General features: G+C 42.0%; 1 protein-coding gene across 5 annotated transcripts in view; it reads left to right on the top strand.

Annotated features, from left to right (window-relative positions):
- The window catches only part of WDR7 (WD repeat domain 7), a 214,968-nt gene that overhangs the window by 131,569 nt on the left and 56,582 nt on the right, over positions 1-26,817 (top strand). For all 5 annotated transcript variants that reach the window (XM_083702562.1, XM_083702561.1, XM_083702565.1 and 2 more), the window contains 4 exons: positions 10,471-10,657; positions 22,249-22,366; positions 24,841-24,990; positions 26,556-26,638. In XM_083702562.1, coding sequence (XP_083558688.1) covers positions 10,471-10,657; positions 22,249-22,366; positions 24,841-24,990; positions 26,556-26,638 — 538 coding nt within the window. The remainder of the gene's footprint in view (positions 1-10,470; positions 10,658-22,248; positions 22,367-24,840; positions 24,991-26,555; positions 26,639-26,817) is intronic.

Below are 26,817 nucleotides of genomic sequence, written 5' to 3'. Positions count from 1 at the left end.
TTCTAGAGGATTATAGGAAATAGGCTGGCTAGGGCTTAGCAAAGCGAGGGAGGTCTTCTCAACTGCAGTAAAGAGACTGGGATTGTGAGCTTTGTTTCCCACAGCCTCTTCCTGGATTGAGTACCCTCTCACCAGATGTACAATCTCACCAGATTGTTGTTGTTTAGTCGTTTAGTCGTGTCCGACTCTTCGTGACCCCATGGACCAGAGCACGCCGGGCACTCCTGTCTTCCACTGCCTCCCGCAGTTTGGTCAAACTCACGCTGGTAGCTTTGAGAACACTGTCCAACCATCTCGTCCTCTGTCGTCCCCTTCTCCTTGTGCCCTCCATCTTTCCCAACATCAGGGTCTTTTCCACCATGGCTAAAGCTAACACAACCAGGCTTTGAACTGCATTTGAACTGGAGAGTTGGTCAGTAGGATGTGGTTTGGTGTAGGCTGGTATGAAAGATATCTGATATATGGAGTACAGTGGTACCTCGGGTTACAGACACTTCAGGTTACAGACGCTTCAGGTTACAGACTCCTCTAAGCCAGAAATAGTACCTTGGGTTAAGAACTTTGCTTCAAGATGAGAACAGAAATCATTAGGTAAAGTGGTGCTTCGGGTTAAGAACAGTTTCAGGTTAAGAACTGACCCCCAGAATGAATTAAGTTCTTAACCCGAGATGTTGTTGTTGTTGTTTAGTTGCTTGGTCGTATCCGACTCTTCATGACCCTATGGACCAGAGCACGCCAGGCAGTCCTGTCTTCCCCTCCCTCCCGCAGTTTGGTCAGACTCATGCTGGTAGCTTCGAGAACACTGTCTAACCATCTCATCCTCTGTTGTCCCCTTCTCCTTGTGCCCTCAATCTTTCCCAACATCAGGGTCTTTTTCAGGGAGTCTTCTCTTCTCATGAGGTGGCCAAAGTATTGGAGCCTCAGCTTCAGGATCTGTCCTTCCAGTGAGCACTCAGGGCTGATTTCCTTAAGAATGGAAAGGTTTGATCTTCTTGCAGTCCATGGGACTCTCAAGAGTCTCCTCCAGCACCATAATTGAAAAGCAAACCCGAGGTACCACTGTATATATAACAGGGATGGAGAAACCTGTGACGCTCCCAGTGTTGGACCGCAACTCCCATCATTCCAGACCATTGGCCGTGCTGGTTAGGGCTGATGTGGTCCAACAGCTTTTGGAGATCCACAAATTTCCCATCCCTTCTATAAACGTTTGGGTCAGCAGAGAAGAGTTTGACTCAGCATTGTTTCTATATAAAGCTTCTATGATTACAGAGGTTATATGGCTGGGCCAAGAGCAGCAGCTCCTTGTCTCCTTTCTAATTCCCTTCCCTATAATGTCAAACTAAAACATTTGATGTGGAGGCATTGTGTGGCAACCTTCAGTGTCCCCACTCCAGTTTACTGGCTGCTGTTTACAGGGGTGAGAAACTTAACAGCGACATAACCCTTGGGTCACATGCTTTACTTTGCTCCTATATGTGCTGCTTATTGTTGTTTTTATTGTTGTAGCTTTTAAAAATGTTCCGGCTTTAATTGTTTTATCTCACTGTTTTTTTGTTTTGCTGTAATTTGAAGTTTTGGCGAGCCACCTTGGGAATATCCGTAAGTCATTTAAGCAAATTGGTGGTTTACTAGATTTTATGAAAGGGGGGGAAGATTCCATGTTTCAGCTCTTGCTTTCAGAAGTAGCCGTGCAAACCCTTCTTGTGCACTTCAACCCTCAGATGACTGAGATGTCGGTGGGTGTTTATAGAGAGAGAGAGAGACTGTGTAGTCAAGTACCGAATCCAGAGGTGTTACAGACTTACCTTGCTATCCATATTTTGCTTCATTAAAACTTGGCATACAAGGATAACTGTGATTGACAAGGATCACTGTGACAAAGCGTGTTCTCCTTCATGGAGAGCATGTGTTGCGGTGGGGGCCGCCAGGACACTCCAAAGTTGGGGGGCGGGCTAATTGATCGTTGACCACTGATGCGATTGGGGCTTCCCTTGTTGTTGGGAAGAAGTTAATGTTGCCATTTATTGATTGACAGCCAGAAATACTAAAACTCCTTGCATGAGGCTAGGGCTTCCTCTTTTCGCCCGTGCATCGGATTGCCTGTCCCTCCCTCCCTCCCCAGAATTAGGGTTGTTTGCTTTGACCTTGCTATGCCTGTCATGGGGTCGTCTGCTTTGGAGCAGGGGCCTGGTAGGAATTTTGTCCATCTGGCTGATTGGCTGGGGCCATTTGGTTTTTGCCTACTGCGTAGCAAATCGTCACAACTTGTAAAGTTCGCGGTTAGGCATTGGTTTATGGTTTGGTTGGTTGAGGGGCATGGATTGGCTGTGCCTGCCCCTCTAATGCTGCTGCTGCAAGGGATTCCGTTATAGGAATTGGGGGCTAACTATTGCTTGTCCACTCTGTCAAGGGGGCTCGGGCCATAGCAATGAGCTCCTGGTTGCATTTGGGGTGAGGGCAGGTTCCCTGCTCCACTTAACCCCCAAGTGTATTCCCCCATTCTGACTTTCGCATCGTGAGGAATGTCAGTCTGTCCCCCATGGTGGGGGCAGATAGTCGCAACCAATGCCTACGCAACCACTCACAAATTTGTATTTTAATAAAGTTGTGGCCAAAATTAGGCCAAAAATCTTAAACAAAAATTTCTGTGTGATGTGTGAGTTATTGGGGTGGACCTGGGGACCTTGACACGCAAGGATAACTGTGATTTTAAAGATGAATGGGAACCCTTTACAAAGTATTTAAAGAAACAACAAAATGAACTGGACTCCTTGGCAGGTTTTGAATAAACATTCACAAACTTCTCATTGATAACATCTAGATAGATAAATTAAGGATCTGTACAGTTTTGTAACATGCAGAAAATAACATAACAGTGGTACCTCGGGTTACAGATACTTCATGTTACATATGCTTCAGTTTACAGACTTCGCTAACCCAGAAATAGTACCTCGCGTTAAGAATTTTACCTCAGGATGAGAACAGAAATTGTGCGCCGGCGGCATGGTGGCAGCGGGAGGCCCCATTAGCTAAAGTGGTGCTTCAGGTTAAGAACAGTTTCAGGTTAAGAATGGACATCCAGAACGAATTAAGTTCTTAACCCGAGGTACCACTGTATGTTGATAAACCAGAGAGAGGAGCTGAGGGAAGTCGGGGGGGGGAGGGGAGGGGGGTTATATTTGGGGGAGGAGGGAGGGAAAAATGGGGGGATTAAGGATGATATGTTTTTTGATAAAATGTTATGTTGAAATTACTAATATTATTTTTTTTTACAAAAAAAAGCTTGGCATACTGAATTGTTGCTAATAATTTCACTGAAGAAGATAATGACTGAAATCTGTATGCCATGTTCTTGAAGTTGCACTGATTAAATCTATAGGGGTTAACGCTTCCTTTTACTTTACAGGATTTGTAATTAATTTGGGGACTATATACAAATCTTTTAATCTAAACATCATTTATTAGTTCTGGGGAAATTCATCTCTCCCCCCCCCCCCAAATTCCATTCAGAAAGGAACACTCGGGTATTATTCGGATGTAATCAAAAACCATAGCAAGGAAGACTCAAATTGCCAAAAGTTCCCAAGGATAGTCGGCTCATTCGGTAAACAGCTGCCAATTAACCAGCTTTATTCTGTGGTGTGCCATTATTGTTTGCGTTATTTTGCAGATTCATCGGCATATATAGCATATTGTAATCCTTTGATCTATTATGTAAACTTGTTAATAGACACTGGGTAAATAGGAAGGCGCCAGCCAACACACGGCCTTGCTAATGCAGTCCTTGGCTACTGTACCAAGGCCAATGTATTGGCAGATTTGCATTAGCATAGACACTGCTCATCCTGCACTAGATAATGGACTCAAAGGTTAAGAGCAAAGGATCGCAACAGCCCCGATCAGCGGAGCTTTTCTAGGGCTAATTACCTCTTCACTGCGCTGACTCTAATGTGACATGTTTATTGCCTTAACTAACAACTCATTAGCTTAGTTGATGTTTTTGTCAATATTAATTCGTTCATTTAAGCCAAGTCAAAGCTTAAACAAAGATGTCCAGACTGAGAAGTGGGCAGCAGAGTGACTTTTGTTTAGTTCATCTTTTCCCCCCTCTCTCTCCCCTTAGCTCAATTTAAACAAGATAAATGTTGACAAGAGAAATATTTAGAGTGTCTGCAGGTTGTAGGTGTTTACTAATGTGCTAGTGTTCAAGGGCCAAGGCGCTTTATTTAAATAAGGGGGGGGGAGGCTTAAATGATTTGAGAGCGGAATGTTTAATAAATTAAAACGCACACTTAATGGGTCTCTGGAAGAGCCATTTGAAAACAACTCTGGCCTCCAATAGGTTAAATTTGGGTCCCTGGGAAGATGTGCTGATTGGCTGGCAACCTCTCGGCTGCTAAATATGGCAGGCAGTTTGTTCAATAAACAAAAATAAGAAGCTGGGTTTTGAGAACTGCCTGTAGGAGGGGAAAAAACATAAAAATCAATACTTTATCTCAACCACAGCAATAAGTAGCTAAATGAATGATATTAAAAAGAGCTACTGTATAATAGCATCGCAGTAATGATCAATTACATTTATCTAGGAAAGTTACTTGTTTAGCCCTCATTCACATTTTACTAATGGATGATTGCCGTAGTTCATTATTTCAGCGTCCTTCATTTGAAAAGGAAAATAATCCATTACAAGATTCATTATCACAATTTCAGTATGCATAATCTGGACGTGGAAATAACTATGGCACAGGCTTCTTCCTTTTTTGTTACATACGGGCTGCCCTGTGCTATTTTTCTAGAAAAAGAGGTGCTGGAATTCAACAGGAATGGCATTTGCACCCACCTCAGAGGTGCTGGAACTGAGTTCCCGTGAGTTCCCCTTGGGGGGGAAAGCCCTGGGACTGCCCTTGTGTTTTAAATAAAGGGGGTGGGATGTGAGAGAGGAGGCCATATTAATTTTGCATTTAACAGGCTGGAAGCTGATGATGTAGCACAGTTTGGATCAGAAGGCTCCCAGTCACTTCTCCTAATTGAATGTAGCTGTTAACTCCAGTGCAGTAAACATAAATGAAAATGTGGGGTTTATTGTGTTATCTGTAAAAGCCATAAACGCTCAGAGTGCTTTTCACCTCCCTCTCCTTCGTAGGGATGGGGAACCAAAGCAATTGGTGCCCGTAAAGCTGCAAGAATGCAGGAGATCACCAGCGTAGGGCAGACGTAATGGCAATATACTGAGACGGTGACTGTGTGTTGTGGACGTCTGTTGTAAAACTGTGTGAGGTCATGGATAAATCAGGAAATTATTATTATTATTATTATTATTAAAAAATGGACTATTTGGACTGCCAGCAAGCCCCACCCGTTAAGTGAAAAGCAACAAAATGCCACAGAATATAATGTCCCAATTAAAAATAAAGAAATGTGGAAACGTTAGTGCCACACAGATATTTAAGCATAATCTTTAAAAGGCAGTCTAAATAGAAAGCAGCTCAGGCTTCTGAACTTTGGGGAAACATTGCTCTGGAAGATGCCTAGTTTGGCTTATGTCCTTCTTTGGGTGAGAAAGAAGCTTTTTTACTTCCCTCTTCACCATGGGAAAATAAGAAAAAAGTTATAGCCATAAAAAAAAAATTCTTATGATGGGTGAGCTTTGAAGGCATAGTAGCAAAAAATGTTTACTAAATTTCAGATAAATAGGTCCAGGGGTTTTATTGTACTGGGTACCATTAAATTTTCCTTTTCCTTTTCCTTTTCCTTTTCCTTTTCCTTTTCTTTTTAAAGAACATCTGTAGCTCTCTCATTTTGACAGAAGTTTATGAAATTTGCAAATATGTTACCCACTTCTGAGGAGGATAAACCCTGACACATGTCAGTGGTTTTAGTAAAAATACTGTCTTTCCAGTTTTGGGGTGATTCTTTTTTTAAGCAACTGACTTAATTTCCCCTAATTATTTTTTGTGGCAAATCTGTATAAAAATAGTGTACATGGGAGAGATGCCCGTGGCTAAGAAACTTGCCAAATTACAGACAAATCGGTCCAGGTTTTTGCGTGTGCAGATTTTGGAGGCAGAAGTAAAAAAAATGTTTTGCTTCCCTCCCCGTGATTATGTGGGCAACAATTTTATTGTGAAAATGGGATATATTGTAGAGGTTCCTGAAGGAATGTAACCTGAAAATTTTGGAAGGAGGAGCACAGGGGCCAGGGAGTTGAGTTGTTATGTTCACTAACTGGAAAACTAAGAGACAAGGACAATAGAGACTTCAAAAAAGATTGGGAACCGTTTATGTTGTACTTACATTGTAAAGAAGTCAACTCACTTGCAGGGTTTGATTAAACACTTACAATTAAGAAAACAAGTATCAAAGTTAAGATGCAACAATTGGGAAATAATAAAGGGTAAGATGTAACTTGGAAAAAAATGGTACAAAAAGAATAAGAATATAACAATATTTAATTAAAAGATGAAATGCAATTAAGGTAAAATGAAATTAAGGTAGAATAAGACGGGCAAGAGAAGCAAATATTTAAATAACCAGAAGAGGAAGCTTAGGGAAGTCATGGAGGGGTGGGGAGGGGATTGGAATCCATATATTTTCTTTGAGATAATAATGATTGTGTTGAATATAAAATTGTAAAGCTCAATAAAATAGAACCAGTTTGATTCCCTCCCCCTCTTTCTTTTTCCTTTCTCCTCCTGTGAAGAGGCTGCATCCTAATGTTTTAATGCTGTATTTTAATCTTGTTTTTTTTTTAATTGTATTTTAATCAACTTGTTTTTATTATTGGTTGTTAGCCGCCCTGAGCCCGGTCTTGGCTGGGGAGGGTGGGGTATAAATAAAAGTTATTGTTATTATTATTATTAAAACTATTTAAAAAGAAGAAGATATTAAGTTCACTCAGTTGGCACCAAATGTGACAGCGCTATGGATCCCTTGGTAGAAATGACTTCTGCTTATGTCTACAACTGAAGACCTTTCCCACATCCAAGTAAGCCGCCCCGTGATCTTCGGATGAGGGGCAATATGGGAATTTATTTTTTTAAAAAAATACGAGTTCCTTCTCCTGTAAATTTGTGGACAGTGGACAAATTGTGCAGCGTAAAATCCGGCCATTCTGTCTGACCCCAGCAGTGGTGGGAAAGCTTTGTTCACTTAGCAACACTTAAAATAAGTGGCCAGTCATTATTAATTCATCTGGCATTCTTTGTAATAACATAAATCTTAGTGAACTAATTTGGTTTTAAAGTGCTTATAATAAGGAATCTCCAGAGGTTGCAACCATAATTGAGCTACTAATTAATTGCAACGTTATTTTAATGTGGCATTCTTTTCTTCGCTTGACTATTCATCCGAGGATGTCAGCAGCCGTTTTGGCAACCGTTTCTTCTTTATCTACACTCGGCTCTTTCGTGCATGTACGCACAGTATGGCGGAAGATTCTTTTTGTCCAGCATCGGTTTGGCGGTGTGGTCATAAAAGAGCCACTCCCACCTTCAAGCCAAAGCCAAGATCTACCATGTATGATCAGCGAAGAAAAGAGTTAAAAGGAAGAAAGATCAGGTGTTGTAGGTTTCTCTAAACCAGCCCTGCGCTTTGCAAAATTGTAGCAAAAATTAAGGCCCACAGGTGAAGACTATGGCTGGGCAATACAGTGGTACCTTGGTTCTCAAACTTAATCCGTTCCGGAAGTCCGTTCCAAAATCAAAGCGTTCCAAAAGCAAGGCGCGTTTTCCCATAGAAAATAATGCAAAATGGATTAATCTGTTCCAGACTTTTAAAAACAGCAATTTAACAAAAAAATTACTATCTAACGAGACCATTGATCCATTAAATGAAAGCAATAAACAATGTACTGCAGTCACACAATCCATCAGTAGCTGAACTGGGTTCCACACCGTCACAAAAACAAAACAAAAAGAACCGCAAAAACAAAAACGCAAAATAAATAGCAAAAACAGACGTAACACTCAAAACGGAAGTATGGCACTCAAATCGGAAGTGTAACACTCAAATCGGAGCACGTTCAGCTTCCAAAAAAACTTTGCAAACCGGAACACTTACTTCCGGATTTGCAGTGTTTGGGTTCCAAGTTGTTTGAGTACCAAGGTGTTTGACAACCACGGTACCACTGTATCTGGTTTTCAGCACTGTGGTATATCACCAGCTAAAAATCATGATATGCCAATGTATCATGATGTCTGAAATAAGGATGGGGCCACATAGAGTCATTGGCTGGCTTCACGGTTTTTCCTCCATCAGGATTTTTGCCTGTTCTTGTGACTCACGGCCGCCTGCATGAGGCTGGGGAGAGCTGAGCCAACAGAATTAAAAGGGGTTGCAGGAATCGAGAGAAGCATTGGCTTCACAGTTTTTCCCACATTGTGATTTTTGCATCACACACACATCATGATTAGCCATATATTGCCAGTTCAGTTTCATTGAACTTAGTGGCGGGAAAATAAGGCTAGCTTCAGACATTTATTTTAATGTGCAGGCAAGTTGGCATGGATTTAAAGGTTAAAAACATCAACATGAACCTGTGTTGGATAAGCTATGAATGTGATATTAATTGTCAGGTATGCGTGACCACGAATGAATACAATTCTCTAGGCGGCTTGTAAAATAAAAGCAAAGAATATGCAATATTTAAAATACAGAATGCAATAATTAAAACAACCAAGTAAAAACAACACAAAACTTTACCTAGAAGAGGCAGAAAAATGTAATTTGCAGCTGAGTTCAAAACCAGTTAAAAAGAGCAAGATCAGGTCTTTCCCCCCAGCACTAGGTTCAGTGAAATTAACAGGCACTGGTGTGAGAGAGGTTTCTCTGATGACTTGGAATTCACTGCCAGCTGACACCCCTCCCTAATAAAGCACCACACACCTGGTCTTGAAGACCTACTTATTTTCACTGGCTTGTTCATTATTCTCAATTCTGCTATTTCAACTTTTGGGTTGATAGTCATGTAAAAAAAAAAGGTATCTGGTTTTCTTTTCGATCTGCAAGCATATTTATTATTGCCTTTATTAATTAATTCTTTTCTATTTTATTATCATTTGAATTGCATTTTTATCTGTTGCTTTGAATAAGCTTTAGACAGGAAGGTGACCCATAAATATTATAAATTAATAACATAAACACATTTACATAAATCCTTTCTACGAATGTTCCACTTCTGAGTTTTCATTATAAGGTCAGGGCTTTGTACTGAGAGGGAGAATACTTGTAATTTTATTATGAATGGACAATGTAATTCAAATGGTTAAAACTTTATAATGGACATATGGAACCAAGGAACCAAGGAAGGGAATAGGGGGAAGTCAATCTATTTTGGTTTTGGTTTTATCTTTATTATTGTTTGTTTGTTTTTGTTATTGTTGGAAAATTAATAAAATGCTATAAAAAGGGATTTGTACTGAGAGGGAAACCTCTTAATCTGTCTGCCGTTGGAGAAGGAATTGGGGAAGCAGGGCCTATGAGTCAGAAGTTGTGTTTTGAAGAAAAATAAGTGTGCGGCTGGGCAGCATATTCATCAGACACATTCATGGGGTTAAGATTTAAAGGCTTGCTAGGACATCTTCATCCCACTCCTGCGGCATTACTCACTAGAATTAAATCTCAGATTGCACCATTCATGCAGATTGAAAGCACTGCTAGTGGTTTAAGGGTGATGTCACCGGCATGTTGTTAAGGAGCCATTAAAGACCGTGCATGTATTCTCATTAAAGTCTTGCCTTCTCCCCCTTCCTCCACCGCTGCGTTGAAAGCTGATTAAAAAGCAGCAGACATTACGGCAAGAGCTGTTTTGTCTGTTTCGTTTGCTTGTTTTAAAGTTGGGTTTTGAGTAGTGTTGGGCGACCAAGCAACAGGTTCCTTCCCTCACCTCATCTTTAGTTTTTCCAACCGTTCACCGGATATTCTCAAGAACACATGTCTTCCAGAGTATGTGATTTTAGGGTGGAGTTGCTTGTTTGGGGAAAGAGGGGGCTTGGGAAAAGTAAACCTCAAGGAATTTGCCCCCGTTTTCCCTCTGCCTCTCCTCACCCCCCATTGACACACACACCCTTCTGAGGTGGGTTGGAGCTGGTGGTGAGAGATTGCTAGGAACTGGAGAGTGCTTACCTGCTTCATCCTTAAGGCTTGGCCATCTTGAACATGCTCAGAAATGCATTTCTTACCAGAATCCGTAAGATTTGTAATTTTCCCCGTCCACACAATACCTCAAAACCACTGTCATGCTGCCTTAAACAGTCGTGGCCTTCTCCAAAGAGTCCTGGGAACTGTAGATTGTTAAGGATGCTGAAAGTTGTTAAGCTGCAATTCCCAGAATGGTTTAATGGTCAATCCCTCTTCCCAGAAGACTCTGGGAATAGTAGATCTCTTGGGGGTGGGCCTCTCTCGATCATAGTAATCTGTGTTTGATCCCTTTTTCCTGACTCTGACTTTCTAATGTTTCTTGTGTGGCAGGCAAGGCCTTGACGTATCTTCTACTGCAGCCTCCCAGCCCAAAACTTCCGCCACACAGCACCATCAGAAGAACTGCCATTGATCTCATAGGACGAGGGTTTACGGTATGGGAGCCTTATATGGATGTCTCTGCAGTGCTGATGGGCCTATTGGAGCTCTGTGCTGACGCTGAGAAGCAACTTGCAAAGTATGTACTTCACCCAATAATTTGGGGCCTGTCGGGGGGTGAGGTGATAGTAGTAACTGGTTTCGCTTCATGTGGTTTTGGTTGAGATATCCAATAACACCAAGGTCTAGGGGGGCCAGTTACACATTGCCAGAAAAGTGGGCTTGATTCACACATACACAGACTCACACACAAAAAAGAGGATAGCAATTTGCATAAAATCAGCATATGGTAATTTATATAGAATCATAGAATTGTATAGTTGGAAGGGGTCCTGAGCGCCAATTAGTCCCAACTCCCTGCAATGCAGGAATCTCAACGGAAGCATCCATAACAGGTGGCCACCCAACCTCTGCTTAAAAACCTCCAAGGAAGGAAAGTTCACAATCTCCCGAGGGAAACTGTTCCAACTGTCTAACCACTCTTATTGTTCAGTCGGAATCTCCTTTCCAGTAACTTGAAGCTATTGGTTCAGATCCTAGCTTTCAGAGCAGGAGAAGAAGAAGAGTTTGGATTTGATATCCCGCTTTATCACTACCCGAAGGAGTCTCAAAGCGGCTGACATTCTCCTTTCCCTTCCTCCCCCACAACAAACGCTCTGTGAGCTGAGTGGGGCTGAGAGACTTCACAGAAGTGTGACTGGCCCAAGGTCACCCAGCAGCTGCATGTGGAGGAGCGGGGACGCGAACCCGGTTCACCAGATTACGAGTCTATCGCTCTTAACCACTACACCACACTGGCTCTCACCCTGGCTTACTCTATCTTCCATGCAACAGCCCTTTAGATATTTGTCGATGGCTACCATATCTCCTCTTTTCCAGGCTAAACTTCCAAGTTCCATCAACCGTTCCTCACAAGACTTGGTTTCCAGGCCCTTGATCAACATGTATAGGTGCAAATTTAGCAACAATTATTAGGATTTTAATAGGAATACCTTATGTCTCAGCATAGCGGAGAAGACACCGGGGCCTTGTGTGCCTGCCCCATCTAGTGACCAGGTGGTGCCCATTGTTGATGGGCAACATCAAAGCTCCTGCTCTTTTTATGGTTCAAACACATGTTCAAAATTAGTATGTTTTGTTGTGCACTTTCGACATATTAGGTGTGATCTAGCGTGATCTCTTACGAAACCAGACACCCATCTTTCAAATATGGCTCCATACTACGTGTAAAATGGGAAAGAATCAATGCTTTTTATTCATGTATAGGTTTCCTTGCCTTTTCGTTAATCTCCTCCAATCAATCTGCTTACGCTAAGACAAAAGTCCTCTTCAGGCAAGTACTTGAAGAGGATACGTGTGGGAGACCAAGCTGGATTGTGACTGCTAGGTATGCAGTCACAATCACGCACCCATGTGCACACCAGTCGTGCCCCATGCCCGCCACACATTTGCCTTGAACATCTACATCTGTACGCATGTATGGTTTCTTCCGTGTGAACAGCAACGTTGATTGTCCAGGGCTTCTGTCCACATTCATATTGGAGTGAATCCATGGCCAGCAGGGAATGCAGCTGGTGTGTGTATTGATATCAAAGGAGCATTGCTAGTGGGCCGGATCCCACTCGCGTCACGTGCATGCCCTCTCCACGCATGTAAGATGCATGAAGAGGGTTGTATTCTCTCTTACTCTTTTAATTTAGTACTAGGGCAGACTGGCAAGCGTAATCAAAACAAAAAAAAATTCCTTCCAGTAGACCTTAAAGACCAACTAAGTCAGTTCTTGGTATGAGCTTTCGTGTGCATGCACACTTCTTCAGATACCACATGCACACGAAAGCTCATACCAAGAACTGACTTAGTTGGTCTTTAAGGTGCTACTGGAAGGAATTTTTTTTGTTTTGACTATGGCAGACCAACACGGCTACCTATCTGTAACTGGCAAGCGTAATATTACAGTAAATAAATATGAATAGCTAGTTCCATGCAGCAGTTCTAAAACTGATACCTCGGTCTTGTTGTGCAGGTTGAAGGAAATGACTTGGTGTACTTTATGACTTCCTTTAAAAAGTACACCATATTTTCTAAAAACTAAAACATAAGCAAGGTTTTGATTATTATTTTATGTATCCAGATTACTTCAGGAAAGGGGGATCCACCTGCTGTAGTTTTTAAAGTATAGTAATGCCATATATATATATATATATATATATATATATATATATATATATATATGCTTGCAATCTTCTTGGGTGTGTGGCTTTTGTTTTTTTCCTTGCCTAGGTAAAAAATATTTCAAGACAACCTTTTTCCATAGATAGATAGATAGATGTGGGGGAAATGCCTAAAATGTACGCTGTTCTCAATCTCAAATTCTTCAGTTCAAATAGATAGAAAATGCAGTCAATTAAAATGATATCGGATCATCTGTATAAATGTTTTGAGTTTCATTGCTTAAGACTTGTTTATTTCATTGAAATATGTGAACAAGTTATATCTTATAAACAGATGTATCTGATAAATCCTTGGAGTAAAGGCAATCAATATAACCATGTACTTTAAAAAAAAAAAAAGGGGGAGGTGGGAATATAGCGGCAGTGGGTGTTTTCATTGTGAGCACAACCTTTCCTTGTAGGATGAAATATAAAAATATTGTTCAGCTATTAGGATGGTCAAGTGCTTTAATTCATAGCTGCTTTCAGCTGCCTCTTAAAACCCACAGGGACATTTTCCTGCACTATTGGACAGGATTGTATTCTCTTATATAGATACATGCCTGCTTTTGTAAAAAGCGTTGATAATTGCTCTTCCTCTCACATCCTCCGTGATGAAAAAGCACGATATCTGATTACTGTTTTGTTGGCCAGTTAAAATTGTACTTTAACTTGAAAAAAATCAACACATTTGGGTGTTCACTTCTTCCCTAGCACAACATAAGTTTGCCAGGCAATTGTTGTTATTCTAGGCAGAAGGCCAAAGCAACAACAACAAAAATGACACCAAACTACAGACTTGCATTTTAAAAAATTACATTTCATTCCAGTATATACATGGTTAATCATTTTAACTTACAAACTTTGATTTAGTTGCCCTGATTTTTATAAGCAACTAAAGCAGAACATGCCAGATCTCTAGTCACAAATAGATTTATGCCACTTAATAGAACCAAAGTGTTCTAAAATCACAAAATATAACAACATGTAGGTGTAAGCCTACTATTGCTCCTTGCTATTTAAAAATTATAAGAAAAGTTTGTTCAGAGCTGACCATTTGTTAATTTTTGCTTCCGATGCAAAGTCTGTTCAGCAAACTTTTTCTTTAATCCCTTTGTTTGATGCTTGTAGCACAATATGTCACCATTCTTTCTGATAGCAATATTTTTATTAGTATTACTATTAAGAATATTTAATCCTCTACCCTCTGTCTTCTGCTTGGTGAGTACTCAGAGCAGCTTACAAAAACGGAAATAATACAATAAATAATAATGTATAATACATAAACCACATAATTTTTAAAAAGAACTTGCTAAAAGCAGAAATCATTTTAAAAAAAGAAGTTAAGTAGCAGACTATATTTTGGTTGGGGAAAAGAACAATCCGGTATTGCCCTCTAGTTCTGCTGCAATGTTAGCAATTCATGTGCCTTGCCTAAAGAAAAAGACAATAAAGTCATCTCTGTGACAAGAATGTGTTTTGATCTGTGCACTCCTAGCTCAAAAATTATATTCTGAGGCATGTTCAAGCATCTGAGAATATAAATGTCATGGATGAGACAACACAACACACTCTTGCACGTATGAGAACGACAGTTGCACAGTTTTCTCTCAAGCTCTCTGTATACTTTCCCCCTCTCATACTGCTGATGAATTTTCCATGCATTCATTTTAATTATTTATAGAGCAGATAACAGGCAAAAGGAAGAAGATTGAAAAAACTGCATTTCTGCCTGCAGCCTTGGCACTGCAGTTTGCCATGAAAATAAATTTAGATGTGCCATGGTAGAAATCGGGATTTCTTTGTGTACCCCCAGAATCGTTTTGCAGCATACACAACTGATAGTACTTACTCTATAGCATATGTGTAGAATCCTTCAATAAGTCTCCAGTAATTCCAGCTGATTTCAAAGTTTCAACGATTTAGCTGTTTCTTTTTCTTTTAAATTTAGATTATCACTGCACAAAAAGCCTTTAATTTCATCTTTTGAACAGGAATAAACTGTTATTACACATTCTATTAAAAAGTCATTTATGTGAACTTGAAAGATATAAGGTTTAATTCTGATCCTTCCATGCAGTTGGTACTGTGTTTACATTAAACTATTTCTTTTTACACACATACACACATACACACATATGCACACCATCTCTCCTATCATTTTGAAATCAATAATTTTTCTTCAATTCTTTAATTATATTACTGTTATATTACTTTCCTTGCATTAAGTTTTTCTTTATAAAAAAATCCTGTTCAATATCATGTGATTGAGGTAGATTACCATGTCAACGAAACAGACCTGCACAATTGCTTGCCTTATATGAATATCCCTAGTCATCATTCTGAGTCATCAAATGACTTGGACTTTTTGTGTACATAGTGCAGAGATGAATATTCAGAGCAACCTTTTCAGTGCGTTTTCTGGCAAAGTGAAAGAGGTGATGGATATAAAGTGCTGGTACCAGCTTGAAATGTTTTAAGTAAAATCTTCTTGTCTCTTTGGGGAGTAGATATGTTTCTGTCTGTATCTTTAAATACAGCTTTCATGAAGACCATTTATAGTTTTTGCTGTTGTTATTGTTATTATTATTATTATTATTAAGGATTCTATTTTCAGCTTCCTAGCGCATCTCTAGCTGTCATAAAGATTAGTATTGCTCCCTGTATACAGAGCTGCTGAATAAATGAATGTATCAGCATGTAGCCTTGAGGAGACCAATGCAATTTTCATCATGATAAATTGCATAATAAGCGAGAAAGTGTTTGCTTATTAATCCATAACAAGATTTAGATTGAAAACGGCCTGTTACATCCGTGACAGGTACAGTACTGGCTTGCAGAAGGACTTAAGATGGAAAGAAATGGAGCAACAAAGTGTGCAGGGGGTTAAGTGTGCATCTTACCCTCCCGGTGCCCTGCTGAGCTGCCCCTTTTTTGTGCCTGATTTACCGTGCACAACAATAAGAGCGCACAGCTGCCTCGCTTCTGTCTGTGATGTTAAGCATGGTTTATAAAGGAGCTTTTATGTCGAGCGTGTGGTTCCGAGGGGGTGGGGGGGAAGGGGGGAAACCACTCCGCATTTATTGACAAAGAAAAACACACGCGGTGTTTATCTTTTTGTGTGTTCGGTGCGCATCTGTGTGTGCGTGCACACTGAATAAAACACATCGCCGAAGCTGCAGTATTCTGCCGAGCTTTGAATTTTCTCCTGCGCGAGGTCTAAACCCGTCTCGCTCCCCCTGCCATCTTGTGCCTCTCACCTCCCTCCCCCCCCACACACACCCCGAAAAAAAGAGAGAGATTAGACTGTGCAAGATATGTTGAGTGGAACTGCACAAGAGGATTAAGAGTATTTTTCTAGCATTAATTAGGCTTTGATTTCTAGGCTTGGACATCTGTAGGGATCTTTGTTGCCCATAATTTCCCTCCTTTGAATTATAAGCTGCAGTTTGATTCAGATTACTCTGTACAGTTTGTTCTTGCACACTTTTGTATAATTAAGCACCGGCTTTTAATTTGTTTTTTTTTAAGTGGTGGGTTTTTTGTTGGTTTTTTTTTTTTTTTTTTTTTGAGGGGGTGCAATTTATCAGTACCGTTCCTGCATAGCTCCCATCCATTTTGACGGAAATTGCATCGAAACAGACCTTGGTGGCAGTGAGAGCCCTTTCTATCTTCAGGCTGCATTAATCGATGATGGCAAGCAACATATAGACTCCGGTCATACAAAAAATATATATAAGGAAAAATATATCTGATTGTGAGTGAGAACCTGGGAGCCAGTGGAGAGATTGCAGGATATGAACATCAGATACCAAGGCTTAGATATCTTCTACCCAAGGAATTCATGAAGGGCTCGTTTGTCCTTCTGAGTTGATTATTTGGGGGGGGGGGTCAGAGGGAAATTAGTGATTTCCTCATAATAAACAGAAAGTTCTACAACCCAGTTGCCCAGCAATAAAATGTTTGTGCCTGTTATGGCACCATCCTACACATGTATTCAGAAATAAGCCGTATCGAGGTCAGGGGGCTTACTCCTGGGGTAAGTGGGGCTACAGCCTTTGTGCCTCTGAATTGCTAGCATCAGAAATATATGAACTGGAGTTATTATTTTAAATTCATAAGTGTTTACATACTTATGAACAAGTTGTTTACAAATTAAGTATCTTGTGTGTTGAGACAAATGTGCATATGCTTTGGTTGTGCCACTGGGTGGTTTTTTAGGGTGGTTGAAAGGAATGTTTCTACCCTTTTATCATCTTGAAGTGACCTTATGAAAACCCTTTTCGCCATAGTGTTTGTAAGTCTTAGTTGTTTTCATATTTTTCAACTAAAAAGAAAGAATCCCCCGTCCCCCAAAATCCCCAGCTTTGTGCCCTTGAAGTACTGTAACCTACTTGTTAACTATATTGGTTGCAATGCGGGGGCGGGGGGAACTTCAGTGTGAAAATACTAATAAGTTAAAGGTTGAGATTATAGCATCATTGATTGACCTGGGGCAGAGGACAACACATGCCATTTATCTATCATCTATCTATCTATCTATCTATCTATCTATCTATCTATCTATCTGCTGACTTTATGTCCCACCCTAGGGTGCCAAACAGTCTAAAAACAATTGCATTTAAAAACATTCTTGAAAAAAGTTACAATTAAAACCATTACTCTGCCCAGGGATCTTAGAGTTGCAACGAACAGAGTTCCTCGCCCACCAAAATGTCTAGGGAAATTGGAATGTTTTCGGATTTCTCCTTAAAGTGAGCCCTGATGTCGACAGACACACCTGAATAGGGATGGCATTTGAAAAACAGGGAGCCACCACTGAAAATACCCTGTCACACCTGCAGATTGTAGGGTCTGGGTAGTTGATATTGGGGGCAATGCTCTTTTCGGTATTCAGGTTCCAAACCATTTAGGGCAGACATAGGCAAACTCCAGCCTTCCAGATGTTTTGGGACCACAACTCCCATCATCCCTAGCTAACAGGACCAGTGATCAGGGATGATGGGAATTGTAGTTCCAAAGCATCTGGAGAACCGGACTATGCCTATGCCTGATTTAGGGCTTTATATACTAGTGCTGGGACTAGTGGTGCTGTGGGTTAAACCACAGAGCCTAGGGCTTGCTGATCAGAAGATCAGCAGTTCGAATCCCCATGATGGGGTGAGCTCCCATTGCTGGGTCCCTGCTTCTGCCAACCTAGCAATAAAGTAAGATGAGCACCACAACCCCAGAGTCGTCCGCGACTGGACCTAACGGTCAGGGGTCCCTTTTCCTTTACCTTATACTAGTGCTAACACCTTGAATTGGTCCTGATAGCTCACTAGCAGCCAGTGCAGTGCTTTCAGGACCTGTGCAAAGGCAGGCATTTTAGCAGGGTGTCTTAAAGCTACAAAGTGCTCATTGCAGTAGCCTCCACCCCTTCCTTTGATGTGGAGGCATCAAAAACCGGCATCCACTTCCTCTTGGAAGGCTATTCTTCTATGTTGTTATGGAAGCTCGACTGTGCTATACTCCTCAGCAGAAGTTCCCAACCCACTTGGAACTCGTCAACCTAAGCCCACAATATGGGACACATTTGAATTATTTGGCATGTATTTATCCATCTTCTGTCTTGCTTTTTCAGTGCTAGGAAATGTTCCATTGAAAGACAAATAATGGTTGTACAAAAGAGACTTTGGTGGCGGCAGCTCACCCTGAAGGACTGAGAAATTGTGCCTGCTGTATTCTTTGCAGCAATAAAGGAACGTGGGCTATTTTTTGCATTTGGACACCACTCCTCTGCTTTTTATTTCTTTCTATACAATCCTTTCTGTGCTGGTCCAGGGGGGAGGTTACCGTGGGGCGAGGTCCAGGATCTGAGTTGAGGGTCAGCAGACAGTCCTCCTCGGGTGAAGCGGGGTCCACAGCGAGAAGCTGGGCAAGGACAGGAACTCTGGGGGAACAGGACTGGATGCTGGCCGAAACAGCTCTTCAACAACGTTGCTCCCACAACCTGGGACCGGGCTGACTGGCCTTTATCTTCTCTGAGGCCAGGGGCGGTCCCGGCCCCCAGGAGACCCGCCTCTCCTGGCCTTAAGGCGAGCACTCCTCCTGGGAGCAACCAGTTCCCTCCGCCTCTCTGCCCTGAGCCTCTGCAGTTCAGGAGAGGCTGAAGGGTTACTGGGCCCAGGGGGAGACTCACCTGTAGGCACTGAGTCCTCAACCACCTCCGGAGCCAGAGTGAGATCACCTGGTGCCTGCTCCTGAGGATCCGGCACAGGTGCAGGTGCTTCAGAATCAAGGCCTTGCCCCAGTTCAGCTGGCCCTGGAGGCGGGGACTCCTGTGCAGGCTGAGATTCCTCCAGTTCAGCCTCTGAATCGGATTCCCAGGCTATCACACTTTCTTTAAATGGTGCTGGCATCACTGGTGTGATCTCTCTTACATCAGGGTGTGTCTCACTTGTGGCTCTGAATCACGAGCTGACCAAGTGCTCTGTTGCAGGCGTGAGGAACCTGTGGTATTTCTGGACTCAACTCTCATCAGCCCCAGCTTACGCAGCCAATGGTCAGGGATCCTAGGAGTTGTAGTACAGCAACATCTGTTGGGCCACAGGTTTGCCACCCATGCTCTGTAGTAGAGCTTTCCGAACTTTTCATGTTGGTGACACACTTTTTAGACACGCATCATTTCGTGACACAGTAGTTCAGTTTTACTTTCAAACCAGAGGTTAAACTAACCCCTTTCCAGCCCCAGGAGGAGCATGGGGAGCGTTCGCACGACACACCTAATCACTGCTGCCAACACACTGTTGTGTCGTGACACACAGTTTGGAAAGCTCTGCTCTATAGGCTTGACAATTAAAGCAAGGTCCAGTTCACTCCAGATCTGTTAAAACTTTACTCTTTCAAAAGAAAAAAAAAGGGGGTTGCATGCGTGTTAGGGGAATATGCTGAATATCTAAACTGGAACATTCTCTTCCTCTTCATTAAATATCTTCAGTATTCAGCTAACTCATTCGTTCAATCAGCACAAGGAATTTTGGCTGTTCAGTGGACTTTCCCTTCCCTGTCCTCTTCCTACACACCTTAAATCTGTTCTGGGACAGATCTGGGGGAGGCTTCATGGTGAGAAGGGTGGCTCCATTGCACAAGTGGAAATCCTTGTGCTAAAGGAACGAATGCATTGGATACCACCCTTTTCTTAGTTATTCTATATGGTGAAGCATTCTAATATCTTTGAAACCATTAGATATTATGGAATTGAGTGTTCTAGTATCATAGCATTAACACCAGTAGCAATATCATAGAAACATAGGGAGCTGTTTTACTACTTATCCATCCAGCCCACCATAGTCTACTATAACCAGAAGTGGCTCTCCAGAGTCTCCAGCAGAGAAGGTTCTCATACTTGCTGCCTGGTCTTCATAACTGGAGATGCAAAAAAACTGAACCTAAGATCTTTTGCAAAGCGTCTCCTGTCGCACCAAGCTTTGGCCAAGTCCCTCCCCAATCAATATCCTATTTATGCTACAGATTTCTTTTAACAGTAACACCCATAAAGGTAAAGGACGTGGGTGGCGCTGTGGGTTAAACCACAGAGCCTAGGACTTGCCGAACAGAAGGTCAGTGGTTCGAATCCCCACAACGGGGTGAGCTCCCATTGCTCGGTTCCTGCTCCTGCCAACCTAGCAGTAACACCCATAGCATTTTATAAATATGGCTTCTTGCATAACAGCAATCTGTGTGTAGGTGGGAGTGGTAGGCAGCCCCCCTCGTAATGTTAATGATGTGGAAGAGTAAACTCCTCAATAAAATATTAAGCACTGGGACCAGCCTGGCTCTTCCTTGCCCATCTTAGCTTTGCATCTGCCTCTATTTTGGTCTTCCAACTTGGTGCAGTGTGCCTGTTCCTTCATGCACATTTCTTGGTCTGACAGACCAGCTGGCCCAGCTATAGGAAGAGGTTAATCTCTGGCCACATACTAACACTACAGAGTGTCGTTAATGAATTAACAAGGAGCCTGTTGCTTTTCGGGGCGGGGGGATCCATGCTTTGCTCAACAGGAGGAGGGAGAGTGCTGTTGGCAGAAACACATACAGATCTTTCTTAGGACAGAAATTCTTAGGACTTTGCATGTTACCTTTTTAATACAGCTGCCTCTTTCCAGGGCTGCACTCAGAAGGTTCATAAGTACAACATTTTGCAAGTTTATCCCTTGGCAGCAAGGGAAAATTGGTGTAATGGAAGCAGCAAGTATGCAAGTCGGAGCCCTGCTCATGATGGCCAGGCCATTAACTGGGCCTGTTTCATTGTATTATATAGTATCTGCTTGTCAGCAGATAATAAAGTACTAGTTACTTAATGGAGTCCAGGTAGTTTTACAAATATTACATAGATAAAGCAGGAGTTGGCTCCTGTTTTCTCTACATTGCTCTCTACTCCACGTAGATTTAGGTTGAGAAATATTGTTAAGTGCTATACTGAGGATGAAGAAAGCTGATACTTAACTTTAACTGTTCCAAATACCTTACTCAAAGCTGGCTCTCCAGGTTACTACACCCATTAACTATATTTTCAAATGTCTAGGAATTAGCCATACATCAAGCCCAGTTGAGGTGTTTACAAATGCCCTACAGTGAGACTAGCAGGAAGGTTCTTTTCGTAGTTGTTGGCCAACAAAAGCAACCTAAATTTGAAGTTTTTTCTGCTGCATAAATTACTGATTGTTCACTGGCTGCTTCCTGGTTGTTCATCATAGCATACTAATCCCTGTGCTTTCCAGTATCCTAAAGTCAGTGGTGTTGTTGGCAACAAACAACCAGATATTTTGTGTTTGAATAAATTTTGTCCAGAGCAGTGTAAGAATTTCCACACCTGAACACCATGTTTTTGGTGGTCGCTGGTCTGCTTTTGGAATGACTGAAGTTTGGAAGAAGCTGATTTAATGCAGCAAGCCCAAATGGAAATGGAAGTCAGTATTTCCAGGGCTCTTTGGCCCTGTCAGCCGGGATAAGACAGGGCAGGGCGGCGGGGAGAGAGACACCAACTGTACTTGGCTGATTGCAATAGTAATCATTGCAGAGCGATGTGCGTATTGCCTCTAAAACTTTTGCCAAGAAATAAAACTGTACAGTCCTTTTGCTTGACACTGTACATTTGTGTTGGCTCGGGTTCTTGATATGTATTCAGTACTAGGGCTAGATAATTTGTTAACAAGGCCTTTTTAACACTTTGGACAGATGCACATACTGTTTTCAATCTTCACGGTTAATTATTTGATTTTGTATTAGATGCTCGAACACCCTGACTCCTAATCACGCCTCATTGTTGGAAGTCCATTATATTCTAACTGTTTGAGTGCTCCCGTTGACCTTGAACTGACATTATAAGCTGTGTCTAATCTTTTCACTCTATATTTCTAATGCTTCTTTTCTTCCTCTTTTGCCCCCTCCCTTCTTTCTTTGTCTGATCTCTGATTAGCATCACAATGGGGCTGCCTCTGAGTCCAGCAGCTGACTCCGCCCGCTCTGCACGACACGCTCTCTCGCTCATTGCCACGGCCAGACCACCCGCCTTCATAACAACTATTGCCAAGGAGGTGAGCAAAAGAACTTTTCCAGGGCTCGCTGTGCTCCACTTCAGAAGGAACAATCGCTTCCTTGTTTAACAACAAGAAACATCTGGGCATTCACTATATATATATATATATATATATATATATATATATATATATATATATTGTGTTAGTATATTTTATTGTGTATACTGGCATACAAGTGCAATATGTACACGGGTTTTTGCATGTGCGTGTTTTGGACACACACATTATATATGTGTATAAAGAGGGGTGGAAAACAACCAGACAGTCCTTCAGTCAGGCTCCTAATCCAGAAAGGAATCTGCAGAGTAATTTCATGTGTATATTTATTTGGGCCTCGGGCTCTGAGTTGATGACAATATTGTCAACTGTACTCAGAAACAGAACACTGTCATATATTTAATCATTGCTTTGTAACACTGCACTGTGACTTAGAGCCAAACTAGACATTTGCTTAGTACATAGCATGCAGTTTCATATCTACTTCCCCACCCTGCACTGGTGGAAATGTGGGGGGAGGCATTTTTTACTTGCAGGCATCATGCAGGGGGGAGGATGCTTTAGGGCCCCCCCAACTGCAGTTGGAATGGAAAGCCCCCCCCCCCCCCCCCCCGCCATCCCTTGCTTGGGTCAAAGCCTTAGAAGACAAGTCCCTATTAAGAAGAAACAGGCTCTCAGGTGGGAGCTGGGAGGGTCTACCTTTCTATGGATGAAGGATATGATATAAATGGGATGAAGGCCCTTTGTATATATTCTTTTTCTTCCTTCTTTATCTTTTCTGCCTCTCTGTTTCTTGATTTTTCTTTCATCTTATTTTGGTTTTTTGTTATTCTTTGTTTTTAGACTGGTTTGACTTTTATTGTATTTTCTGTTGAAAACTTTCAGTAAAAAAGAAGGAGGAATGTCCCTATTGGGAGTGAAGGGATAAGCTCTCCTTCCCAGCACACTGCCTTCCCAGTGGCATTTGCCACTCCATCGCTCATTGTCCCTCTGTACATATTCTCAGAGCCACCCTGTCTGTGTGAGAAAGCTTGCCAGCACACGCAAAGTACTGTATTTTTCCGTCTATAAGATGCCCCCATGTATATTTTGGGGGACTCCAATTTGATAAAATGGGGGAGATGGCCCAGAGTTGTGGAGCTCACCAGACGTGACAAAGCGTCTGCCCGATAGCCACCAATAGTTGGCAAGCGCAAGCACAATTGACGCAGTAGAAGCCAATCCACAGCAGCCCTTGCCACAGCCACCAATCACCAATCCATTGAACGAAGTAGCAGCCAATCCAAAGCAGCTCTTGCCGCAGCCACCAATCACCAACACAGTTGCCGCAGCAGCAGCCAATCCAAAGCAGCCCTTGCCACAGCCACCAATCACCAACACAGTTGCCACAGCAGCAGCCAATCCAAAGCAGCCCTTGCCGCAGCTACCAATCACACACCCAATCGCCGCTGACAACCTCCTGCACGCGGCTGCAACCATTTGCCTGTCCCCCCTCTGCACTATCCGTGTACAAGACGAGCCCTGATTTTGAACATTATTTTACAGTAAAAAAAAAAGGTAGTCTTATACACGTAAAAGTACGGTGTTTACTAATCCATACTGACTCAGCTTGAGAATTCATCCTGCGTTGCGAGCTGTCATTTTGACCTGGTTGCCAATTATGCACCAAGCATGAGACTTATTCCTGATCAGTTTATCAAGAGTCAGGACTGTTAGCATTGTGAACATCCTCATTCGCCCCATGTACTTTGCAAAGGAGGAAGTCATAAGGAAGAACCCACTGATACTCATTATGAGCACTTAGGAGAAATAATCACTACCAATTAGAGCTTTCCTAGTACTTTTTTCTTTAAGAAAGAAAATCAGTAAAGTCCTGTGCTAGTAAACATAGCTGTGACTTTATTGCCAGGAAATAAAGTGAGAATCCAGCAGAAAGGGTTAAATGTATTAATTGCTTGAGTTTCATAGACATAATACATATAATCTACAAATATGAGCAGATGTTCTTCATCCCCATTCTCTTTCATTAGTGTTCAGTGGGATGACTCTGTCCTTCGTTCTGTTACACCTGCTTTCCATTTTAACTCCGATAGTTTTATAGAGAGATATATAGTTACTGAATTAGAGAATACTGTGTTTGCCATGGCTTCTAGATCATTCCCCCCGTCCCCTCTCCCCCAGCTACCAGCAGTCCTTAGTGCATGTGGGGATTCACTGAATTAAAGCACATGTAATCCCATTGAGATTTCTTATTGCATAGTGTTTTAGATCTATGTGCCTTGCTAACCTGCAAGAGAGAGACAAACTGAAGACTTCAGCAAATGCCCCGTGAGTAGCAGGCAGGCCCAAGGATGGATATCAAAAAGGGAAGACATTGGTGCCCCTTAGCACACAAGGACCAGCAATGTGGAAGCCAAAAATCCAGGGAAAATTTTGAATGTAAGCATCCCTAACAATCCTACTGTTTTTTACAGGTGCACAGGCACACTGCTCTCCAAGCAAATACTCAGTCTCAGCAGAATATTCATACCAGTACGTTGGCTCGGGCCAAAGGAGAAATTCTGAGAGTTATTGAAATACTTATTGAAAAAATGCCTATGGATGTTGTGGATCTCCTTGTAGAGGTAAGGCCATCTTCTATGAGCCATGTTTGTGTTTCTTGTTGGGCAATTCAATGACATTTGCGCAGGCCTTTCAAGGTGCTGAAGGCGTTTGTGCCTATGTTTGACCTGGTTATTTTTTTAGAAGAAAAGACAAGTACGTTTTTATTGGCTCACCAGCTGCTAAAATAAATCAAAGCCTTTGCAAAGCACTTCGAGGAGGTAGTTCATGATAGAGAAGATGCTTTGCATTTAAAAGATCCCTGATTCAATCTCTGGATGGGGGGTTGGGAAAGACTCTGTCAAAAAATTCAGCCCCAGCCAAAATACTGGCCTCATGTTGACTGTATGCCTATCACATGAAGATTCCACTTGATAACTTGTACTTACTACTGCTATAGCGTGGTGAGCCCATTCACCTTGCAGTACTTCTAGCATCATTCTGGAGAAGCCACGTTTCTTTGGCAGTCATCACAGCGCTTGATACACATACCACTGTCCCCAAACAGGTTGGAAAAACAAGATAATGAGCTAGAGAGGCGGGACAAGTCATTTCCTGGATGCTTCTTCAACCTGGCCTCCTTGTGTTACCCATAGCAATGTACGCAGGACGCTTTGCATACACTTCATGAACTAGTTCAGAAGATGGTAAGGGGTGTACAGAGTAGAATCAACTCAAGAATAGGGGAGATGGCAGAAAGCAGAGGTGGTGAAGAAGAGGGGACAGTAGATGAAGATAATCAATGAACTCAAGCCACAGAAAGGTTATGCAGTGGGGCAAGGAGAAGGTGGCAGGTAAAACGGGCTTTGTAGCTCATTTTTGTTGAGTGGAAGAAGTGACTAGTTATAGTAGTTGGTGATTGAGTGGGAGATGTTGGAGCGATTGGGTGGAGGTGTGGCAGTAGAATGGAATGAGTGACGCTGAATGAGTAGTAGGTTTTGTATGATTGCCTAAGGCAGAATCTGGGTGTGACACATAGTATTTTGTGAGTCAAGAGACTGCCTTTGCAAGAGGGAGACTATTCCTGATTCTAAAGATGTTTCAAAATGTGCTGCTGTGTTTTTGGTTTGGGGTAATTTATTGTTCCGCAGAGATTCCTGGAGGGCATTTATGGTGCTTGGGTTGGCACCTCCCACTAGCTGTGCAGGCGAAAGCCTTTTTTCAGATTATCTCCCCAAAGAGGAAAGGGGCCATCCTGCCAACCAGACCAGCCCTTTCTAGTGTTGCGGGTAGTGGGGTTGAGCTGAGCTCCTTTTAAAAAGTTGGAATCTCTTTTTCTTGTCCATTGGTTCAAGTCATGCCCTCTGAAGCAGCAGAAAGCAAGCTTGCTCCATATTTTATGTGATAGCCCTTCAGACATTTGAAGACGACCATCATACCTCATCTCAGTTTCTTCTTCTCCAGACTAAACATTCCCAACTCCCTCAACCATTCCTCATAAGGCTTGGTTTCCAGACTCCTAATCATCTTGGTCACCCACCTCTGCACACATTCCGGCTTGTCAGCTGATCCTTCCTACGCTTAGTATTAAAAATTCTTACATTTTTGTTTTTGTATACTTAACATTTGTTTTAAAATTTGCTTATAGGTTATGGACATCATCATGTACTGCCTTGAAGGTTCATTAGTCAAGAAAAAAGGACTTCAAGAGTGCTTTCCAGCTATCTGCAGGTAGGGTCACAAATTGAAAAACGTGTGGGCACAGAGACTGGTGATGAGCAGATTTTGCAGCTGTTATAATTCCTATCCCTTCCTGTTACTACAATTTATTGGCATTAGGCAAATGAATAGTCTGTCCCAGGAAAGTTACTTGCAGGGTTTGGATCAATTTACATTGACTCCTATCTAAA

This window comes from Podarcis gaigeae (genome assembly GCF_964106915.1).
Source record: "Podarcis gaigeae genome assembly, chromosome: 11".
In the NCBI taxonomy this organism is placed as follows: domain Eukaryota; kingdom Metazoa; phylum Chordata; class Lepidosauria; order Squamata; family Lacertidae; genus Podarcis; species Podarcis gaigeae.
Note: the sequence above shows the minus strand (reverse complement) of the source record. Positions and strands in the feature narration are given on the sequence as shown.